General features: G+C 36.4%; 1 protein-coding gene across 11 annotated transcripts in view; it reads right to left on the reverse strand.

The window, feature by feature from the left end:
• LOC107846383 overlaps positions 1-18,448 on the reverse strand; it is a 76,390-nt gene that overhangs the window by 11,391 nt on the left and 46,551 nt on the right. For 10 of the 11 annotated variants that reach the window (XM_047399037.1, XM_047399035.1, XM_047399033.1 and 7 more), the window contains 7 exons: positions 14,187-14,330; positions 13,968-14,075; positions 12,791-12,898; positions 8,037-8,144; positions 7,825-7,935; positions 1,990-2,153; positions 1,413-1,875 (listed from right to left, as the gene is read on the reverse strand). In XM_047399037.1, coding sequence (XP_047254993.1) covers positions 1,413-1,875; positions 1,990-2,153; positions 7,825-7,935; positions 8,037-8,144; positions 12,791-12,898; positions 13,968-14,075; positions 14,187-14,330 — 1,206 coding nt within the window. The remainder of the gene's footprint in view (positions 1-1,412; positions 1,876-1,989; positions 2,154-7,824; positions 7,936-8,036; positions 8,145-12,790; positions 12,899-13,967; positions 14,076-14,186; positions 14,331-18,448) is intronic. The other variant, XM_047399036.1, reaches the window with a different exon arrangement.

Raw genomic sequence — 18,448 nt, forward strand, 5'->3', positions numbered from 1 at the left:
TGCTTTTAAGTGTATTTCTCTCAAAAATGTTTTTCAAAGAAATGTTTTTAGAAAGAAGCTACTCTTTTAGAAAGAACTCCAATTTATTTCATGACCAAACACAACTCCCACTCTAAAAAATTATAGTTTTCAAGGTCAAATGCCTACTTAGCTTGCGAAAAATAGCTTCTGCTTCCCCCTAAAAGCACTAATTTTCTCTCAAAAGCTTGGCCGAACACCCCACTTTTTAAAAATAAGCACTTTTTAGAAAAAATAAGCACCTTCGGGAAAAAATAAGTTTGACCAAACGGGCTATTAAACTCTTTCACATCCAAATTTCTAATACTAAAAATTAACATAACAACAAAGTTAACATTCTACTACCACCGTAACATTGTAATACACACCATCAAAGACAGTGTGGGATAACCATTTGCTTATTTCAAAAAAAGGAATAAATAAACAGTCACCAAAATATTGAATGGAAAACCATTTGCTTATTTCAAAAAAGGAATATAAAAAAGTCACCAAAATTTGGCCAGGGTTTTTTTTTTTGGATAAGGCGAATCTTGCAGAAAATTTGTTGGAATAGTCACTGAAATGACAGGAAGAAAAAAGTGGTGCACCTGAACATTCACCCAGAAGAGACGTGATCCTGCAGAACAGCCACCGGAAAAGATGTGGTGCCGGGGAAAATGAGAGGTGCCTTGGGAACAGTCACTGGTTATAATGCATAACCCCCAGTACATTACAAAAAGAAAATACGCAATAGTGAGGGGGATGGTCCCCAAAGATAGGCAGGGTGCTGTCAGGATGGTCAAAATAAATAGAAACAGCACTGCAGGAACAAACACTGGGAAGATGAAAGATAATAAAACTATGAAAGGAAAGATTTGGATTTACGAACCACGTGTAATATCTAATAGGTAGAAGCTACTAAGGTTTTATCACGATCTAATAGACTTTCATGTCATTTGAGAAAATCAAAAGTCAAAGAGTTGTACTCATGACTTGATAATTTCATGAACACAAGATACATCTATTACGAGTCAAACATTACAAATGTATGTTTTTCCAATGTGGAATAAAAATGAAGACTAAGCACCTCCAACATATTAACTCGAACACTCAAATTGATTATTTGATGGGTATTCTAACTCGACCATTCTAGCTTAACACTTTATGTTGCCGCTTAATTAATCATTATAATAATTCATTTCGCCTCCTCAAACCCTAGACAAGAAAATTACAACTTGGCTTAAAACTCAAGCAACTACAAAGTGAAATAGCAATGACGTAATCTAACATATGTAATCACAATGACGCAGAACATCAGAACTAGCAATGTCTAATCTAACATAAACCAACATGGAGATTTAGTTACTAAGCACAATCAAAAGTAGAAAACAAGAGTATCTGTAAATACAGCTCACCCTTGCACGCAACTTTACAGAACCATCATACTCAAATGAAACAAATGTCTTGATAGTCTCCGCATCCAATGAGCTTTCACACCACACTCCAAAAATATCCTTCAGGTTACATGAATTTTCAGCTGTTGCTACTTTAGAGCCATCTGACCCATTATTTGATGATTTGGAAGATTCCTTTGTGACCAACTCGGAATGTAAAAGCTTTTTCTGCAGGAACATCTCACAGGTAACTACATCCAATACATTATGTTGACACTGATATCTGTATGCCAAGTTTTGGAGCTCCAATTTAGTCGCACTTTCAGATTGAAAACTCTTCTTATCTATAGAAAGCACGACAAAATTCAATAGCTTTTTCCAGAAGTCTGAATTTCTCAGCTGCTTCAGGAGATTTGTATAATGAGCAGCTCCTTGCCATAATGCTTTTAGGAAGTTTAGCACATTACACATTATACACGATTTGCTGCAAAAATCAAAAAGAATCGCTTAAATGAAATCATGAACTAACTCAACAATTAAGCGTCAAAAGGAATACTGACACAAATTGTGGCATAATAAAAATGACTAGGAATCTTACGTCATCACAAGATCATCAGATCTTATAACATAAATCCATATGGAATCTAATATGTTTACAGCATTGCACTGTAGTACATCATTGTTGGCTGGTGGATTGTCACCGCTGCATGATTCAGAGATTGGATTTTCTCCCAAAGCGACCACAGCGGAAACAAAAGAAGCCTACGACAGAAAAATATAAAATTTAAATACCAGAAAAGACAGAAATTATGGTTTTCTTCAAACTGAATTCAGCACTTAAAACAAAATTTACAAAAGCATTAGACACTAGATGTCAACAGTAACAAAAGATTAAATTAATACGTTTTAGCGACATCTAAAATGATATGAACACTTTCTGGGAGAGTTGATATTAGAACAAAAAATGGCTAATAATAAGATGTTGTACAACAAATTCGAAATAGACGTATTCACAAATTAAAGCCCATACATCAAATAAGCATGTTTTGGCAACTATAGAAGGTATAGTTCAGTGAGTACACCAAAGTAACAAGATATTACACGGCAGAACACAGAAAATTTTATGCACACTAAATTTTTTAAAGTCAATTATCTTTACAATGACAATTCAATATTAAATTAATGACAAAATTCAAAACAATTTCAATGAGGGACTTCAGTGGTAAAGCACTTGTACAAGGGATAAATAAAGCAAAGGTGTCATGACTGGTCTGCTTGAACAAATACATTACAAAATACAGCAGCATGGAGCAAGGAGTTTACTTTCTCAACTCGGTTGCTTAAGGTAAAGAAATGGGTACAAAAAGATATTGATCGACTTTCACCCCTTGTTTGTGTCTCAGTTGCTGATCAAGCTAATAAAGAGTAAAAAAGACCAATTGATTATTCGCCAGCTTGAGTTTCAATTGCAAATGCTATTGATAATGTGCTTTCAGTGGAAGAGAATAACAAATATCTAGGCATGCAAATTCATGGAAAAGCCAAGTGATGGGTTATGGTTCTGTGATAGGTGATCGGAAAGTTGAATCTCTTTGAGAATGGGAACCCCGGAAATTTGTGGAGACCTGAAAACAAGATGGTCCGAAAAAGGGCCTTCTGTCTACACTAGTGTTCAGGGAAGCGTGATGCGAACAAAAGCGATAAGGCTATGCATCACGCATTATGCAATGCGTGATGCGGTGCGACCGCATCATTAAAGTGAAAGCGCAATTTAATAAAAAAATACCTACAGTGCACTCAAATAGTAAGTTATCACTGAAAAGACCACAACAACTATATAATCAACAATAAAGACAATATATTTAAGCAAAAATTCTAATGAAACACCAACAAATCAGTTCCACAAAAAATACATGTGACTTTATTCTTATTGGTTTCACTTGCCCTTTTACCATATTCCAAAGTCGGATCAAACATTTTTAAATTGTTGTAAAGAAAACATAAAAAATAAATCACATAAAAATCACAATTAAAAGGAAAAACACAAAGCAGAAAATTGATTGAAAAAAAAAACAAAGCAGCAGTGGAGAACAAAAACAGAGCATTGGATGAAAGACTATAATAAAAAAAAAAGTATAAGAAGAAGAAGTAGTAGCAGCTGCTCTGTCGAAAAGATACAATTTCAGTGGAGAAAAAAAAACAAAGCATCGGTTGAAAATTCTAAAAAAAGGGTATCAATGTATGAAAAAAACATAGCAGAAGAAGAAAAAGAAAGAAGGAGAAGGAAAAAACAAAGCAGAAAAAGAAAAAGAAAGAAGGATAAAAAAAGGATGAAGAAAGAAGAAAGAAGACAAAGAAATTCAACTGTTGGTACCCTCGCAGCTTCAAAGGAGAAAGTGTTGTTGCATCACAGCTTCAGTGGAGAAGTGGAGAAGTGGAGAAGAGAGAAGCAGGTCACAAAATATCCTAAAATTTTTAATCATCTTTTCTTAAACTTTTGACCCTTTTTATTTTAATTTAAAAATTGCCAATAAAAAAAATATCACTTCCAACCCTTTTTTTAATTTAAAAATTACCCAAAAATAAAAAAAATCCATAATGCTATCGCATCGCATCACGCAACAGGGCTTGATGCACCCGCAATTCTCAGATTGCACCGCATCGCATCGCATCAGCGCATAATGCGATGATGCGGTCGCATCTCTGAACACTGGTCTACACGCTTTCGAAAACAGAAGAGACGAGACGGTTGTGATTGACAAAAGGAGGGAAAGGTGAGTCTTGTCTCCTTTAACTTTATCATACTCAGAGGAGTTGTATTGGGACAACAACAATAGACAATCACACGAGCAAGTGCTCCAGAAGCTTTGCATGAAGATGCATGATATCGTCGTAAACCATTTTTAATGACCTTATAATTGATTTTAAGAGGCAATACAGTTATAATACAGTAAGTTGTCCTCAACCATTCCTTCAAATAATTGGCAAGATATTTCTATATGAAGGTAAAACTTAGAAAAAACTAATACAGCTGATACGGGAATGATCATGAAGATGGGCGTACATTACCATGCATGGAATCAAGCCGAGAAAGTGTCCAAGTTAAAGTGTGAAGAGGGCTTTGGACACACCAAAGTTGCCCCTACATACACTCCATAGGCGCCTTTTACCTTCCCTTCATTAAGGGCTTTTTGGACATTTCACTTATGTTTGTAATAAGTCTATAAATAGGCTAGTATTAGGTCTTTATTTCCTTAGTTATTGAATGATATTGTAAGACACACTTGAAACACCTTTCTTCTCTCTATGGAGAGTGTAACACCTTTAGTTTAGGGCTTGAAAAAGCCACCAAAACCGAAATGAGGGTGATGCTAGTGTGGAATCACTAGTATTGCAAATCTTTGTTAGAAATGTTGGTGCTTGTGTGGTTAACGCCCTCCCTCTTGTGTCATTGTAAGAGTGTTGGTGTTGCTTTTACATGTAGTAAGGGTCTTAGTGTTTTACATACACTTAAGTTCTTAGTTCTTGTAAGGGTTAATGTCTCACTACCTATCCTTTTCATTCTTGTAATCGTGTAGTTGTTTGTGTTCTTGTTCTAGTGAAACCGTGGGCTGTTGACATCTTGTTGTTGATGTTCTTGTCACCTTGTTATCATCTTGTTGTTGTAGTTGCTGCTGGTTAAAACACCACGTTACTTTGTCCATCTTGTATTGTTCTTATTTAGCCGAGACTTGTTCCTACTATAGTTCTCGGTTTCTATTGTGTTTTGTGTCTTGTTTCCGTGTTATGGGTTGATTCCGTTATCATTTAGTATCAAAGCCATCATTGATTTTGTTCCAACAAAATCAATCTTGGGCTAGCTCACTTGAAAAATCAAAAAAAAAAAAAAAGAGTTGTGTTGTTGAGTTTGGTGTTCTTGGCCGAGAAAGTTGTTGTTCTTGTTGTTGTCTTGGCCGAGACTTGTCTCTAGATCTATGAGTATTCCGTGAGTCTTGAGTGTCTTTAGTGTTGGTTTCTTCTTCCCTAACACCAATAGAGTCAAGATCCAAGTTGAGCTCCTTGTGTTGTTATTGTGCAGATTCAAGGTTGGCCGAAGTGTTGTGGTGTTGTTCTTGTGGACTCAAAATTTGAACATTGTTGGTGTGTTGTTGTTGTGAAATCTGAAGTTTAAAGGGATGTTGTTGGTATTGTTGTTGTGGATTTGTGTTGGAAAGAGGTGTTATTGTTGTTGGGAGGTTCAACTTGAACCTTGGTCTTCAAATCTTGTTGAAGGATCTTGTTTTTCTTGTCCAATCTTCATGTCTTGTGACAAGAAGAACCTTCAATAAGTAGTGTTTGATCTTAAGACCAAGTGGAAGAGTGAAGTATTCTTGTTTGCCTTGAAACAAGTTCCAAGACTATACCAAAGTAGTAAGGGACAAAAAGGCTCACCAAAAGACTTGCTACCAAAAAGGAGTAAGGGGACTTTTCAAGACTAACCAAAAGAGGGAAGAGCCAACCACCCTTCAAAAAGGTGTTTTGCCTAAAAGGTACAAAGAAAGGCAACCTATTTTAAATGTGGAAAAGGCTCCAAAACTTGTGTCTTTCCCCTCCAAAACCGATATTACCTCTTCCACAAGTTGGAAAAACACTAAATTTTTCAAATTCCACAACCATTCCAAGGCTGCCACGTCACTATCCGCAACCAATCAAAGACTGCCACGTCACCCCTTTGTACAACTAACTTGTTTTTTTGTTTTGTAGGTAACTTCTTGGCCATAATGGAAACCATTTTCGCCCGCCTAGATGCCATTTTCCGAGACATGGCTCGGGCGAATTCGGGTCTTGAAAAATTACTCGAATATGGCATCCATAAAGGGTGATATGTCTACTATGCTTGATAGGTTGGATCGAGTGGAGAGTCGAAGGAACTCTCGTGTTTCTACTCCCGAAACTTTACATCCAATGATCAATCCTCCAAGACCACCGCAAAATGCCACAAGCCAACCTACAAATTGCCCTCCAAACCGTGAGCGAACTAGGCCAATGCCCCTACAATTTGATCAAGTCCAACAAGAAGGACTTGGAAGCCACATTCCTCCCATCCAAGCTCCACAACCGAAGCTCCACCTCACCAAATCAATCCTCTCAACCAAAGCTCCACTTTCCCAAAACCGACACATCCATGTAGAGGCATATGGTAGAAAGTGACATGAAGGATATGGAGTTTTTGATGATGCTTATATGAGGGAAGACGAGTTGAGAAGGAGACAAAGGAATCAGCAAGGAACCCGCCACCAAGTGAAGACATGGGAATTGAGGCGGATGAGATTGAGGGCAAATCTCAAGATGAAGAGGAAGCCGAGGTGCAAAATGAAGATGGTGGTGTAGATGTTTGGCTGTATGATGATGAATGTGATGTACCTAATTAAAAGAGAAGCTGTGAATTTGAGGTCAAATTCCACTCAAGATGGAGAGGACGATACGGAAACGATCATGAAGATGGGCGTACGTGAACATGCATGGAATCAAGCCGAGGGAGTGTCCAAGTTGAAGAGTGAAGAGGGCTTTAAACACACCAAAGCTGTCCCTACATACACTCCATAGGCACCTTTTGCCTTCCCTTCATTAAGGGCTTTTTGGACATTTCACTTATGTTTGTAATAAGTCTATAAATAGGCTAGTATTAGGTCTTTATTTCCTTAAACACACTTGAAACACCTTTCTTCTCTCTATGGAGAGTGTAACACCTTTAGTTTAGGGCTTGGAAAAGCCACCAAAACCGAAATGAGGGTGATGCTAGTGTGGAATCACTACTATTGCAAATCTTTGTTAGAAACGTTGGTGTTTGTGTGGTTAACACCCTCTTGTGTCATTGTAAGAGTGTTGGTGTTGCTTTTACATGTATTAAGGGTCTTAGTGTTTTACATACACTTAGGTTCTTAGTTCTTGTAAGGCTTAATGTCTCACTACCTATCCTTTTCATTCCTGTAATCCTGTAATTGTTTGTGTTCTTCTTCTAGTGAAACCGTGGGTTGTTGACATCTTCTTGTTGTTTTTCTTGTCACCTTGTTATCATCTTCTTGTTGTAGTTGCTGTTTTGGTGGTTAAACACCACGTCACTTTGTCCATCTTGTATCGTTCTTGTTTGGCCGAGACTTGTTCACACTTTGGTTCTCGGTTTCTGTTGTGTTTTGTGTCTTGTTTCCGTGTTGTGGGTTGATTCCGTTATCAACAGCATCTTCCATCTTCTTCATTTTCTACTTTACCCATTACCATGATAAAAAATCTTTCAACTTGTATCAAGCTTGAAGCTCAAGGGTTCAATGACTTTAGGCTTGAAAATAGCTTTAAATGCTCCTGGACAATGGTCTCCGGATATACTAGATCCCATGGTCTGGCAGTAATGCGGCAGGATATGAGCTCAAAAAGAAAGTAACAAGTGGCAAGTTACCTGATGGCGTGCAGCATAAGTAAGCATCTTGAACATAGCAATTACGAGATCATCACTTGCTACTTTCTCTTGATAAAGAATGCAAGAAATAGTATTTTTTAAATTATTGATCTGCAAAGGCATTTGGTGAGATCAGTTAAAATTATCTTATATCCATTTCTCAAAATACTAAACTTACAAGAAAAATTAATACCAATATTTTAAATATAAACCTGCTTGTCATCCAGACCGAAATATGCATTGCTAAGTGCATGTGTCTGTGAGTCGTCTCCAATAATAAACAACCTAGAGAGCAGTCTTGCAGCACCCAACTGTATCTTCTGCATTGGCAGCAGATGTTTTAGCACAGATTCAAACTATATTAGACCTCGGAATGACTTAAGTGGAATCTATTTTGGTTTCCTTTTGATACCAAGACGACAATTAGTCTTATTTTGACCAATGAAAGATTATTTCTTGTAATTTTTAATACAACCGCAAGTAAAAAGTGGGAGAAGTAGAAGATGCAACTTTTAAAGTACTGCAATCTTTAATTAAGAAGAGGAGCGCACAGAAGAGAGCCAGAGGTCCAACAAAAAGAATCTTGATGCAGCACATAAGTTTTCTTGCTGAAATGTCTGAGATGCAAGATCAAGTTCTTTCGTACTGTTTACACACTTGTAACATTCACAATTAGAAAAAGGAAAAAGGTGGATTTCATTAGAAAATATAGAAACAAATTCTGTTTATTTCTCTTTACAGTCACCATTAGGTTTCATAAAAATCTTGTCACATTCCATTGCATACTCTAATATCTCAAATAACTTGAGGCACATTTAAACCTGGCGATAAGTGAGATCCCACTTGGAGATTCATTAGTGCAGTATTCAAAGCACTATAGCATGCACCTCATGGTCTGTCTTGTCAGTAGTCTCTAAGAGGGTAGCACTACACAAGAGTTGGCTGATTGATAAATTGATCATTAACATAACATTATGAATGAATTATTCAGATATATTAGGAACAGAAACTAGAAATTGCAAGGAAACTGGTCACAGGAAACTTCTAGTGGAAAATTTACATTTAAATCAGAAAATGGTTCTTGAACTCGACTAACTTGATTTTTACTTCATATACTTCACTCAAATATTTTTTTCGATTTTATTACACAAATAATACTTGTTTATATTAGTTAATTTTTTGCATTATGTACGAGTATACATGATTAATTTCTTCATGAGCACCCTTCTTTGCCATAACCCATTTTTCATTATGCTCCACACAACAGCATGCCTTCACGTTATTCTACGTTTTCACCTATTAACAACTCTCTATATTGCTCGGATTCTTCAAACTGCACTACTTTTGGAGTATATAACATGCACCCATAAACGTTTTTGAAGAGTCCCAAGCACACATAGAACTCTTGTATAAGCTAAATCTCTCTGAATATTCATTTGTTTTCGGTTGGATTCATATACCTTCCCTTGTTTATACGTTACTCAATCTATCTCAAGCTATGTGTCTTACATCCTTTTTTAGTTTAATTCAAATAGAATGTCACATTTTTATATTGGACGAATAGTCCAATAGACACTTCTACTGGCACTGTTTTGACATCCGGCCATCCTGCTCCATGAAATTTCATCCGAGCACTTCAACTCGTTCAAAACAAGTATTTAAACCCCTTTGAGAATGTGTGATCAACACCTGTCCCTAGGGGTGGGGGTGTTCATGTTATTCGGATTGAAAATGAAAATTTCGGGTTGGATTTTCGATTTATGGATTGAAGAAATTACAATCCAAATAAGCTTGAACTGGATTGGAATTTTATGTTTGGTTTTGGACTAAACGGTTTGGATATTTTAGATTATCGATTTTGACTTTTGAGGCTTTAAAGCAGGCCATAAAAATCAATAACCCCAATTCACCTAATAGTTTGCTCCTTAAAATGTGTAACTATCTACCGTTTACCAGGATAGAAGTGTAACATCCCGAAAATCCAAGCTAAAATTAGAACCATGCTTCAAGTAAATGTATTTTTGAAGTCAACTTCAAGAAGAATCTTGCTATAGTCAACTTCAAACGAGCATAACGTAGATTTTGAAGTATTTTTTAGCTCAAGACCCACCAAATGGAAGGTCTTTGAGTCTTCTTTCCAACGCATCAAGTTTCGTCTTAATCCGATATCGGAGTAAAAAGTTATGCTCAGTTTACCAGAGGGTGTCTGTCTGCCACAGTGTGAGCTCCGGCGACGAACCGTCACACCTGTGATGACCCGCCAGAGCAAGCCGCCAGGCTTAAGCAGTAAGACCAAAATATTTGGTCACTGTGTGACAAGTTGTCAGGCTTAAGCAGTAAGACCAAAATTTAGTCATTTTGTGATGGCTCGAGTAACAGTTAGTCTAGGGATTGATGTTCCATCACTTGAACCGTCAGCCTGAACTGTTTTGCATTGCTATAACGTTTTCAAAAGGGTTGTTTGGTCTTTTCCCACTCTTTTAACACCAAAACTACATCGTTTAACTTATTCTAAGGCTAAAATATAAAACTAAAACAACCCAAATTCTCCATTAACTCAAAACCCAGCCAACATATGGAGAGAAAACAGAGAAAAAGGCGATTTTCTTCTCCCAAGATAAAATTAGGGTTCTTTAACTTCAAACTCCAAATTCAAAGGTTTCACCAAGGTTTCCATCTCCAGGTATGTGGGATTTCATCAATGGGTTTCCTTTCACCCATTGAGTCCCAAAGTTAACTCAACTTCTCTGTTTCATTCCTTCCTCAGAGTTTAAGGTTCATGGATGTAGTGAATTTCTTGATATTCCAGCTCCTTGATCTCATTGAATTATAAACCCATGTTATAACATTAATTTCAGTACCATCACATATTCAAAATAATAACCCCTAATTATATTGTTAAATTCATATTTGTCGGTCTTGAGTTATCAAATTCTTTAATTCACTCAGTTTATGAAATTGTCATAATAGTTGCATTCTTCAGAGATGGTGGGTTACGAACACCCGATGACCTAGGATTTCATACATATACTTATGAGTATTATATCCTTTAGTTTACATGTCTTGAATGCTCTCAGATAATGCATTTATTTTCAATCTTTAGAATATTATTATTATTGAGCATTTCAATTATCAATTTCATTTAATTGAGAGTAGTACTTAGCACTGAGTGGATGCAAGGATGAAGGATCACCCGTCAGTTAGGCTGACACTTTTAGTAGAAGTCCCGAAATTACGGCTCCACCGTAGGTTCTAAAGGGTCACCCGTCAGACCAGATTTGATACCTTAGTCCTTTTGGACATCAGTTTAGTCGATCCAAATCAGTTAGTGTTAGTACCCTAGGCAAGGTTCAGAACACCCTTTCAGCTTGGGCTACAGGTTGGACCTCGGTTAGCTCAGATTGGGGTAAGTTGGTTAACAGTAGCTCCAATAATTTAGACTTACACCTCGCATGACTTAGTATACGATTTATTTAGCATATTATATAATTACATGTCTATTATGTGGTCATTGCATCAGTTTACATATTCTAGCTCCATGTTCAGTTTATCATGTCGTCTTTAACATACCCAGTTCATATGGCATAGTGCATATCCCGCATGCTCAGTACATTTAAAGTACAAAGTATTGATCACATACTTTCTTTGCGCTATATTGTTTTATAATAAAGGTTCAAAGGTGCTTAGTACGATCTCCTACAACATCAGCTGCAGAACTTTGGTGAGTCCTCATCCTCCGAGGACTAGCTTTCAGTGCTTTCATTATTTTATTATTTCAAATTCATATAGTTGGAGTTAGTTGGGACCTTGTCCCACCAACTCATTGTATTTAGAGGCTTTACAGATAGATTTTCAACATATTGAATATGTCAGACAGTCTTAGTTTTGACATTCAGTATAGATTTTTTTATTATGATTATGTCATTTCACATTAGTTTCCGCTTAGTATTTCATTGTTTATACAGTATTTTTAATGTCATGTCAGGCCATAGGTTAGCTTGGGGTCTTTTGTGAGTCTAAGCACTATGTTACAACTAGGGGTAGTCTCAGGTCGTGACAAGAAGTCATCTTGTTGCCCATGTCGTGTTATTCTATTTAGTCTTAGTGTTCGTTTGGCCATGAAAACCAAAATTTTTTGGAATTGAAGTTGAAGTTGGTGTTGGAGTTGTGTGTGACCATGAATATAATTTGTTCTTTTTGAATTTTTGTCAGAGAAGTGAGAGTGAAAAAAGTGAAAACCAGTTTTATTTGGAATTCCAAGTGAAAAAAGCTCTACTTGTAAGTTGTATTTGGGATTCTCATGGCCAAACACCAACTTGGAGTTGTATTTGGAATAAACTGGAAAAAAAAATCCGGAAAAAGGAAAAAAAATACTCTGTTATTAGAACCTTAGTCGACAATAGTTCCATTCTTGTGTCTATCTATTTATCTTTTCTTTTCCTGATCTTCGATTAAGGTTTCGTTTCAATTTCCGCTTGCATCATGCTTGGCCGGCCCCAAAAAGAAAAAAAAGAATTAGGCCAACACGTGATAAGACTTGTTGCGAACCTAAATAAATATTGTCCCCTCTTTGACAACTTATATCTATAGATGAGGTGGTTAACCAATTCAAAAGTTTTTAACACTACAGCTACCTGACTGAAAGAAATCCGATGCAAAGTAAAATTAGACTAATGCAGCTATCAGGCTTGGAAATGAGACTGCACTAGCGAAACAGGATTTCCTTTAGAGGGGAATTAGCAATGTAAGCCTTTACACAGGAATACACACACTGACAGTCTTCAAAACCTTAACACGGTTAGAGGCAGTAAACTAGGGAAACTGTATTGTTGCAAAAATTGCAAGGGTGACATCAAAGTGAATGTATTAATGCTCTAGGGAAATGTGCAGAAAATTCCTCAACTCCAAATAAATATGGCAAAACAAGAAAATAAGTACTTTTAACTAAATAGTGATGAGAACATACAGGATTTCGAAAGAATGACATCAGTGATATCGCAGCAGTAACCACAGGCACTGGTTTTGTTGTCACTGACATGACTGCCTGACGAAAGACGGAGAAACTGGGCACATCCTGAAATTGCACAAGCAGATCTTACGATTTTCTGTCAAACATCTTCACAAAGTCGAACAAGATCATGAATATCCGGATCATCGGACTCTTGATATTAACTTTAGTCGGCCTATGTGCTGTAGATTGAGGGTATTTGGCTAAACTTACAAGTTTGTCAAACTGGCTTATAAGCACTTTTTAGCATATCTACGTGTTTGGTGACAAAATGTTTATAAGCCAGCTTATAAGTACTTTTGGTTTTACCAAGTATTTTACTATTTTACTATTTTATCCTTAATAAAAAGAATTCCCAAAACAAAATTCCCAACTTCCCTTCACTTTGTATTAGTTGATCCTCCTTTTTTCTACACGGATATTTTAAATTTTAAAAGAACAACTTATCAAAACATTTTTCCCGAACACAACAATTTCTTTTTAACCGCTTCAGTACTTATATCGAAACACATAAATGCTTATTTCAAAAATCAATTTCAGCATTAAAATCTTATCAGCTATTTACAATCAGCTAGTCCAAACAGGCTCATTATCTGTTTAATAGACTGATTCCAGAAGTAAAAGAAAGCAGAAAATAGTATTCTGAATTCTATAAATACAACAGATGAGAGAAAAATAAACAACACAATTTGGGTGAATGTATACAGAAAGGCTAGAAAAAGATCATAAAGTCCAAGACACCTTTCACTTGATTAAAGGTTCGAATATTTTATGCAGATCTCTCCAAAAAAATGGAAGAATTACTGGCATCCAGTTTTGTTGACAGCAAACTTAATCTGGATTTGCAGAAAGAAAAAACTCGGAGAATTGGGCTCAAATAAGAAAAACGCGTACTACATTATTCTCATCCTCTCTCACCTACATAATGCATTCATCCCACAATAAATTTCTCAAACATCTCTTTCCTATAGAAATAAGCTAGTGAGTAACATACGAGGAAAATTGTCTTCATTCAACCTGAGGAGGAAAAGAATAGGAGAGCAGGGATAGAAGAAAAGTGTTCTTTTAAAATGCGTGCAACCCATGAAGAAGTTTCAAGGTAAAAGATGCAGATGCAAAAAGTTTTGAAGCATACCCTGGAGAGATCAGAAAGCATACTGGAAAGAACATCCAATCCCAAGATAATTGCCTCCTGCAATCCTTCTATTTCTGTCAGCCCATAAAGCCGGCTAAAATAGAGCTTCTGTTAAAGAAAACATAAAGCAAAAGTATCAACTGCTACATGGTGGCTAGAGATTCAGTGCACATTCGAGTATATTAGCATATTCAAGAGAACGCATGCTGCAAGATTCACCTCCAGGCCATCTGAAGTCGTGCAAACAAGTCGGAAGAGTGCATTGTCAATTGAAGAATCACCAAATAAAAAATGCCTGACTACTTCACCAAGTTTCTGGATATATGAAACTGACAGAATGCATTTCTTCAAGACTTCAAGCACCTAAAAGCAAATAAATAGTGAAGCTCGTCTTCCATAGCATCAAGTCAAAGTATTACGTTATAAATTATAGCAAAGTTGATATGTAGTACAAAAAGAATGACTCGGTCAATAAATAAATACTGGAGGATATTACACCATCTGAAAAGATGAACTATGATTCTAACAGTTGTCTTTCACCTTTCAACAACAAAAAACAATTAATCAAGACTGACAGAATGCATTTCTTCAAGACTTCAAGCACCTCAAGGCAAATAAATAGTGAATTTCATCTTCCTTAGCGTCAAGAAAAACTATTACGTTATAAATTATTACAAAGCCAATTTGTAATTAAAAAAAGAATGATTCGGTCAATAAAACAATACTTCTGGATATTACACCATCTGAAAAGATGGACTAGGATTCTCACAGTTGCCTTTCACCCTTCAACAACAAAAACCAATTAATCAAGATGATTGTACACCTTTTCATATGAAATGCATACATACAACCTATCAGTGTCTTGGTATCAGGTAGCAGCCTGAAATTCTGTGAAGAATGAGAAAAGAATATCTGCTAAATGATCATTTGAGTTGACGAAACCTGTCACAGTGCACCCCGATCTTTGGTCGAATAAAATGACTATCTACTTCTGTAAAGCCCTGTAATGTCTTCCTAATTAATTGAGCTAATCATAAGCTATAACTGGAATTTAATTAGTCCTGACGTACGTGTGAGCCCACACGAGGATAGAAGTCATTAATACTTGGAGATATTTAACACACGAGTTGTAAGTAGTTTGATTAATGGGAGTGACAGGCAATGGGTAAAAGTCCAAATAAAATGAGGAAGGAAGCCTACAAGGGTTCCCGGGACGACCTCCCAACGCAATGCAAGGAAATCCCAGGTCCCAGGAGGTCGGGAGGTAAAGCACAGGATACCTTGGCACCTTAACAGATCATTTGGTTCACTTGCATGTCAAGGTGTGCCTGTCACGCGCAGAGTACAATCATATATAGTATTTGGAGGGTATTGTGACGTAGAAAATACCAATTGGAGGGTAGTAATGTAGCTAGCTATGCCTCCACTTACAAATGAAAGTAATGGGGTAGCCTGTGCCTCTGTACATCCTAGGGATAGCAATGTACCATGTTATCACTTGTGAATGTCAATGATATTGGTACCACCGGTAAAGTTAAAGATTTATATAATACTAAGGGTCGAAAGAGCCAAACCTTGATTTTTCAAAGGAATTTCATTCAATTACATGATATGGACATTTGTAGATGATTTTTCTAATATGATTGACATTTTGGCATATGTTGCACGTTTTCAAAATCATATCCAACTAATTGGTGTAGCTAAGTAATACACATAACCTGAGTACTAGTTGATTTGTATTGGAGTAACCTGAGTACTAGTTGATTTGTATTGGAGCTTTCACCTGAGTACTAGTTGATTTGTATTAGAGCTTTCTTTTCCTGTGATTTTATTAAAAAATGCAGGTTTTGGTACTAACGAGTGAGCAAGCTAGGGTCATCCTCACTTCATCCCATTTTGGTATGCCTTACCCTGTGTCATTCTCCTGGTATAGCTAGGGTCATGTCACCCCTGTGGTTATTGATTCATTTCGCCATAGAGGCTCCATAAGGGGTTGGCATAGTTTGGGCCAACCCAAAATTCGAACTTTTTGGCTATTTGATTTGGATTTTGGGATTATGGATTGGACTTTAAATTTTATGAATATCGGATTGAATATCAAATTTAATACTACAGATTTTTGGATATCCCAAAATCCAAAATTTGTGTCTTATGTTTAGGCCTACCCATATAATATGTGCCCATTATTACTGCTAAGTCCAATTTTTAAAGGTTCAATAGATTAACACCCTACAGCCCTACTCATGATAACATTAACTCCAATATGGAATTACACGGCATGAGCAGTAGGTGGCCTCCGTCCTTGTTAACTGTAGAACTTCATACATTCTATGGAGCAAACTATGAGGTGAATTGAGGTTGTTAATTGTGATGACCTGGCTTGTAGACTCAAAAGTCTAAATTGAAAATCCAAAATATTCAATTTAGAAAGTCCAGACCAATCCGAGCAAATTTGGATTGTAATTTCTTTAATTCGAAAACCGAATATCCAAACCAAAATTTTCATATCCAATCCGAACAGCCACCCCTAGGCTCCATACACGGAGTGGGTTGTATTTCTTTGCATGTGCACTCATATGGCGTTATAACCAACTTTTCTTCACAAGTGTATCTTGATATACTTGATGATGGTATAATGTTGTTTATCATTCACACATTAAATAATTTAAGGGTCAATTGGTCACATGAGCATATGCATAGCATTAATGTCAGTAGATGTTTATCATTCACACATTAAATAATTTAAGGGTCAATTGGTCACATGAGCATATGCATAGCATTAATGTCAGTAGAAGTTGGTTCACTCGAGGTTAGTTTATGGAATTAAGTGCTGGTAACATCCACCTATTTTGGGGAGTGACAACTTCTATATGATTTGCTTTTCCGTGAAACATTTAATTCAACCCAATTTATATAGCCTTACAAATTTACTCCTCTCTTTTTTTACGACAAACCTTTATTCTTACATGATAAGAAATGGACCTTAGATCTAACTCAACCCCAAAAGCTAGCTCCAGAGGTGATGATTCACAAGACTATATAAGGAGACCAAGTTCCCTATCAGCAACCAAAGTGAAAACTCAACACTCTTGCACGCCCAATCCTAGAGGATGAACAATATAATATAGGAGGCCAAAATTGAATAAATCAAGAATAGGGTTGGGTTTAACTTCAAGTAAACGGCTACCTTACCCAATTTCATGGATAATAGAATGAGGTGTTTGAACCACCACCTTTTGAATAAAAGGAAGATGAAGAAATTGTCCCTTTTGTGTGAGATTAAGAAGAAAAAGAACTTTTTTGTTTTTTGAAAAGAAGCAATCCTTCTCCTTTTTGAACAAAATTGGAACAAAAAAAGTGAAGAAACTATTCGACAACATAGAAAAACCTTAAATTAGCCCAAAAAGAAAAGAATTAGAGAAGGAAGAAAGAGAAGAGAGAGAGAGAGAATTTTCGGCAAAGGGAGGAAGAATATTCAGTATATAGAAACAAACCGTAGGCCTTGATTAAAAAAATCAGAGTAGGGAGAAAGCTTTTAAGAGTAGGAACTCAAAACATTGCTCAACAGAAATTAAAGATTAGAGAAGGATGAAGGTCGGGTAGAAAGTAGCCACCCTAGTTGCCGAAGAAAGAAGTATTAGAGTAATGGCTCCAATTAAAGGAGAATGCTCTAGTTCGAGCAGTTCAGATTGCATAACATCGGTTTGCTTCCGATTTTTGGATTCGAGAAATTACAATCCAAATACGACTAGGTTTGGTCAATTTCTTTTAAGTTCAGCTTCGAATTCATCGGCTTCGATATTTAGATTTTTTAGTTTTGAGAATTTTTTTTTTAGATTATAAGTTGAGCAATTTGGTTATTTCAGGTTTTTGGTTTTGAGAGTATTAAGTTGAGTTCTTGTTGCATCGCCTTCATCCAAAAGTGAACCTTCAAATAAAGTATTCATGTAAAAGTACGTTAATAATTTTGCATGCCCACCACAATCATCCAAATAAAATATTTCCAGCAAGTGAGGAAACTATAATCAAGTGATATTCCTAGCAACAAAATCATTAAGGACTAAGAATTAAGAAGTTCAAATTTAATAATACTATGTCCAAATAGAAAGCATTTTGACAGGCAAGCAGAAAAACTAAAAAGTATCCATCTTGAAAATTAACAAGTCCAAACATATTAATACCAGTGGTTTAAAAGGCGACCTCGGGGTGGGGCGAAGTAAAAATGCAGTGGGGTGATCTGCGGGGACGAAATTATCGTGAGGCGTACGCCATCAATCTGCATGTCTGCTTAGGCGTTGAGCGAGTTTTTGTTGGGGTGTAACACCGAAAACCTCTCCTAGAAAAAATTAAAATTGCTAACAAGACTATCGAGAGGCGTAAGCCATCAATCTGGGTGTATGCTAAGGCGTTGGGCGAGTTTTTGTTGGCGCGTAACCCAGAAAACCTCTCGTAGATAAAATTAAAATTGCTAACAAGTACTT

The sequence above is a fragment of the Capsicum annuum genome, chromosome 11, assembly GCF_002878395.1.
Source record: "Capsicum annuum cultivar UCD-10X-F1 chromosome 11, UCD10Xv1.1, whole genome shotgun sequence".
Taxonomy (NCBI): domain Eukaryota; kingdom Viridiplantae; phylum Streptophyta; class Magnoliopsida; order Solanales; family Solanaceae; genus Capsicum; species Capsicum annuum.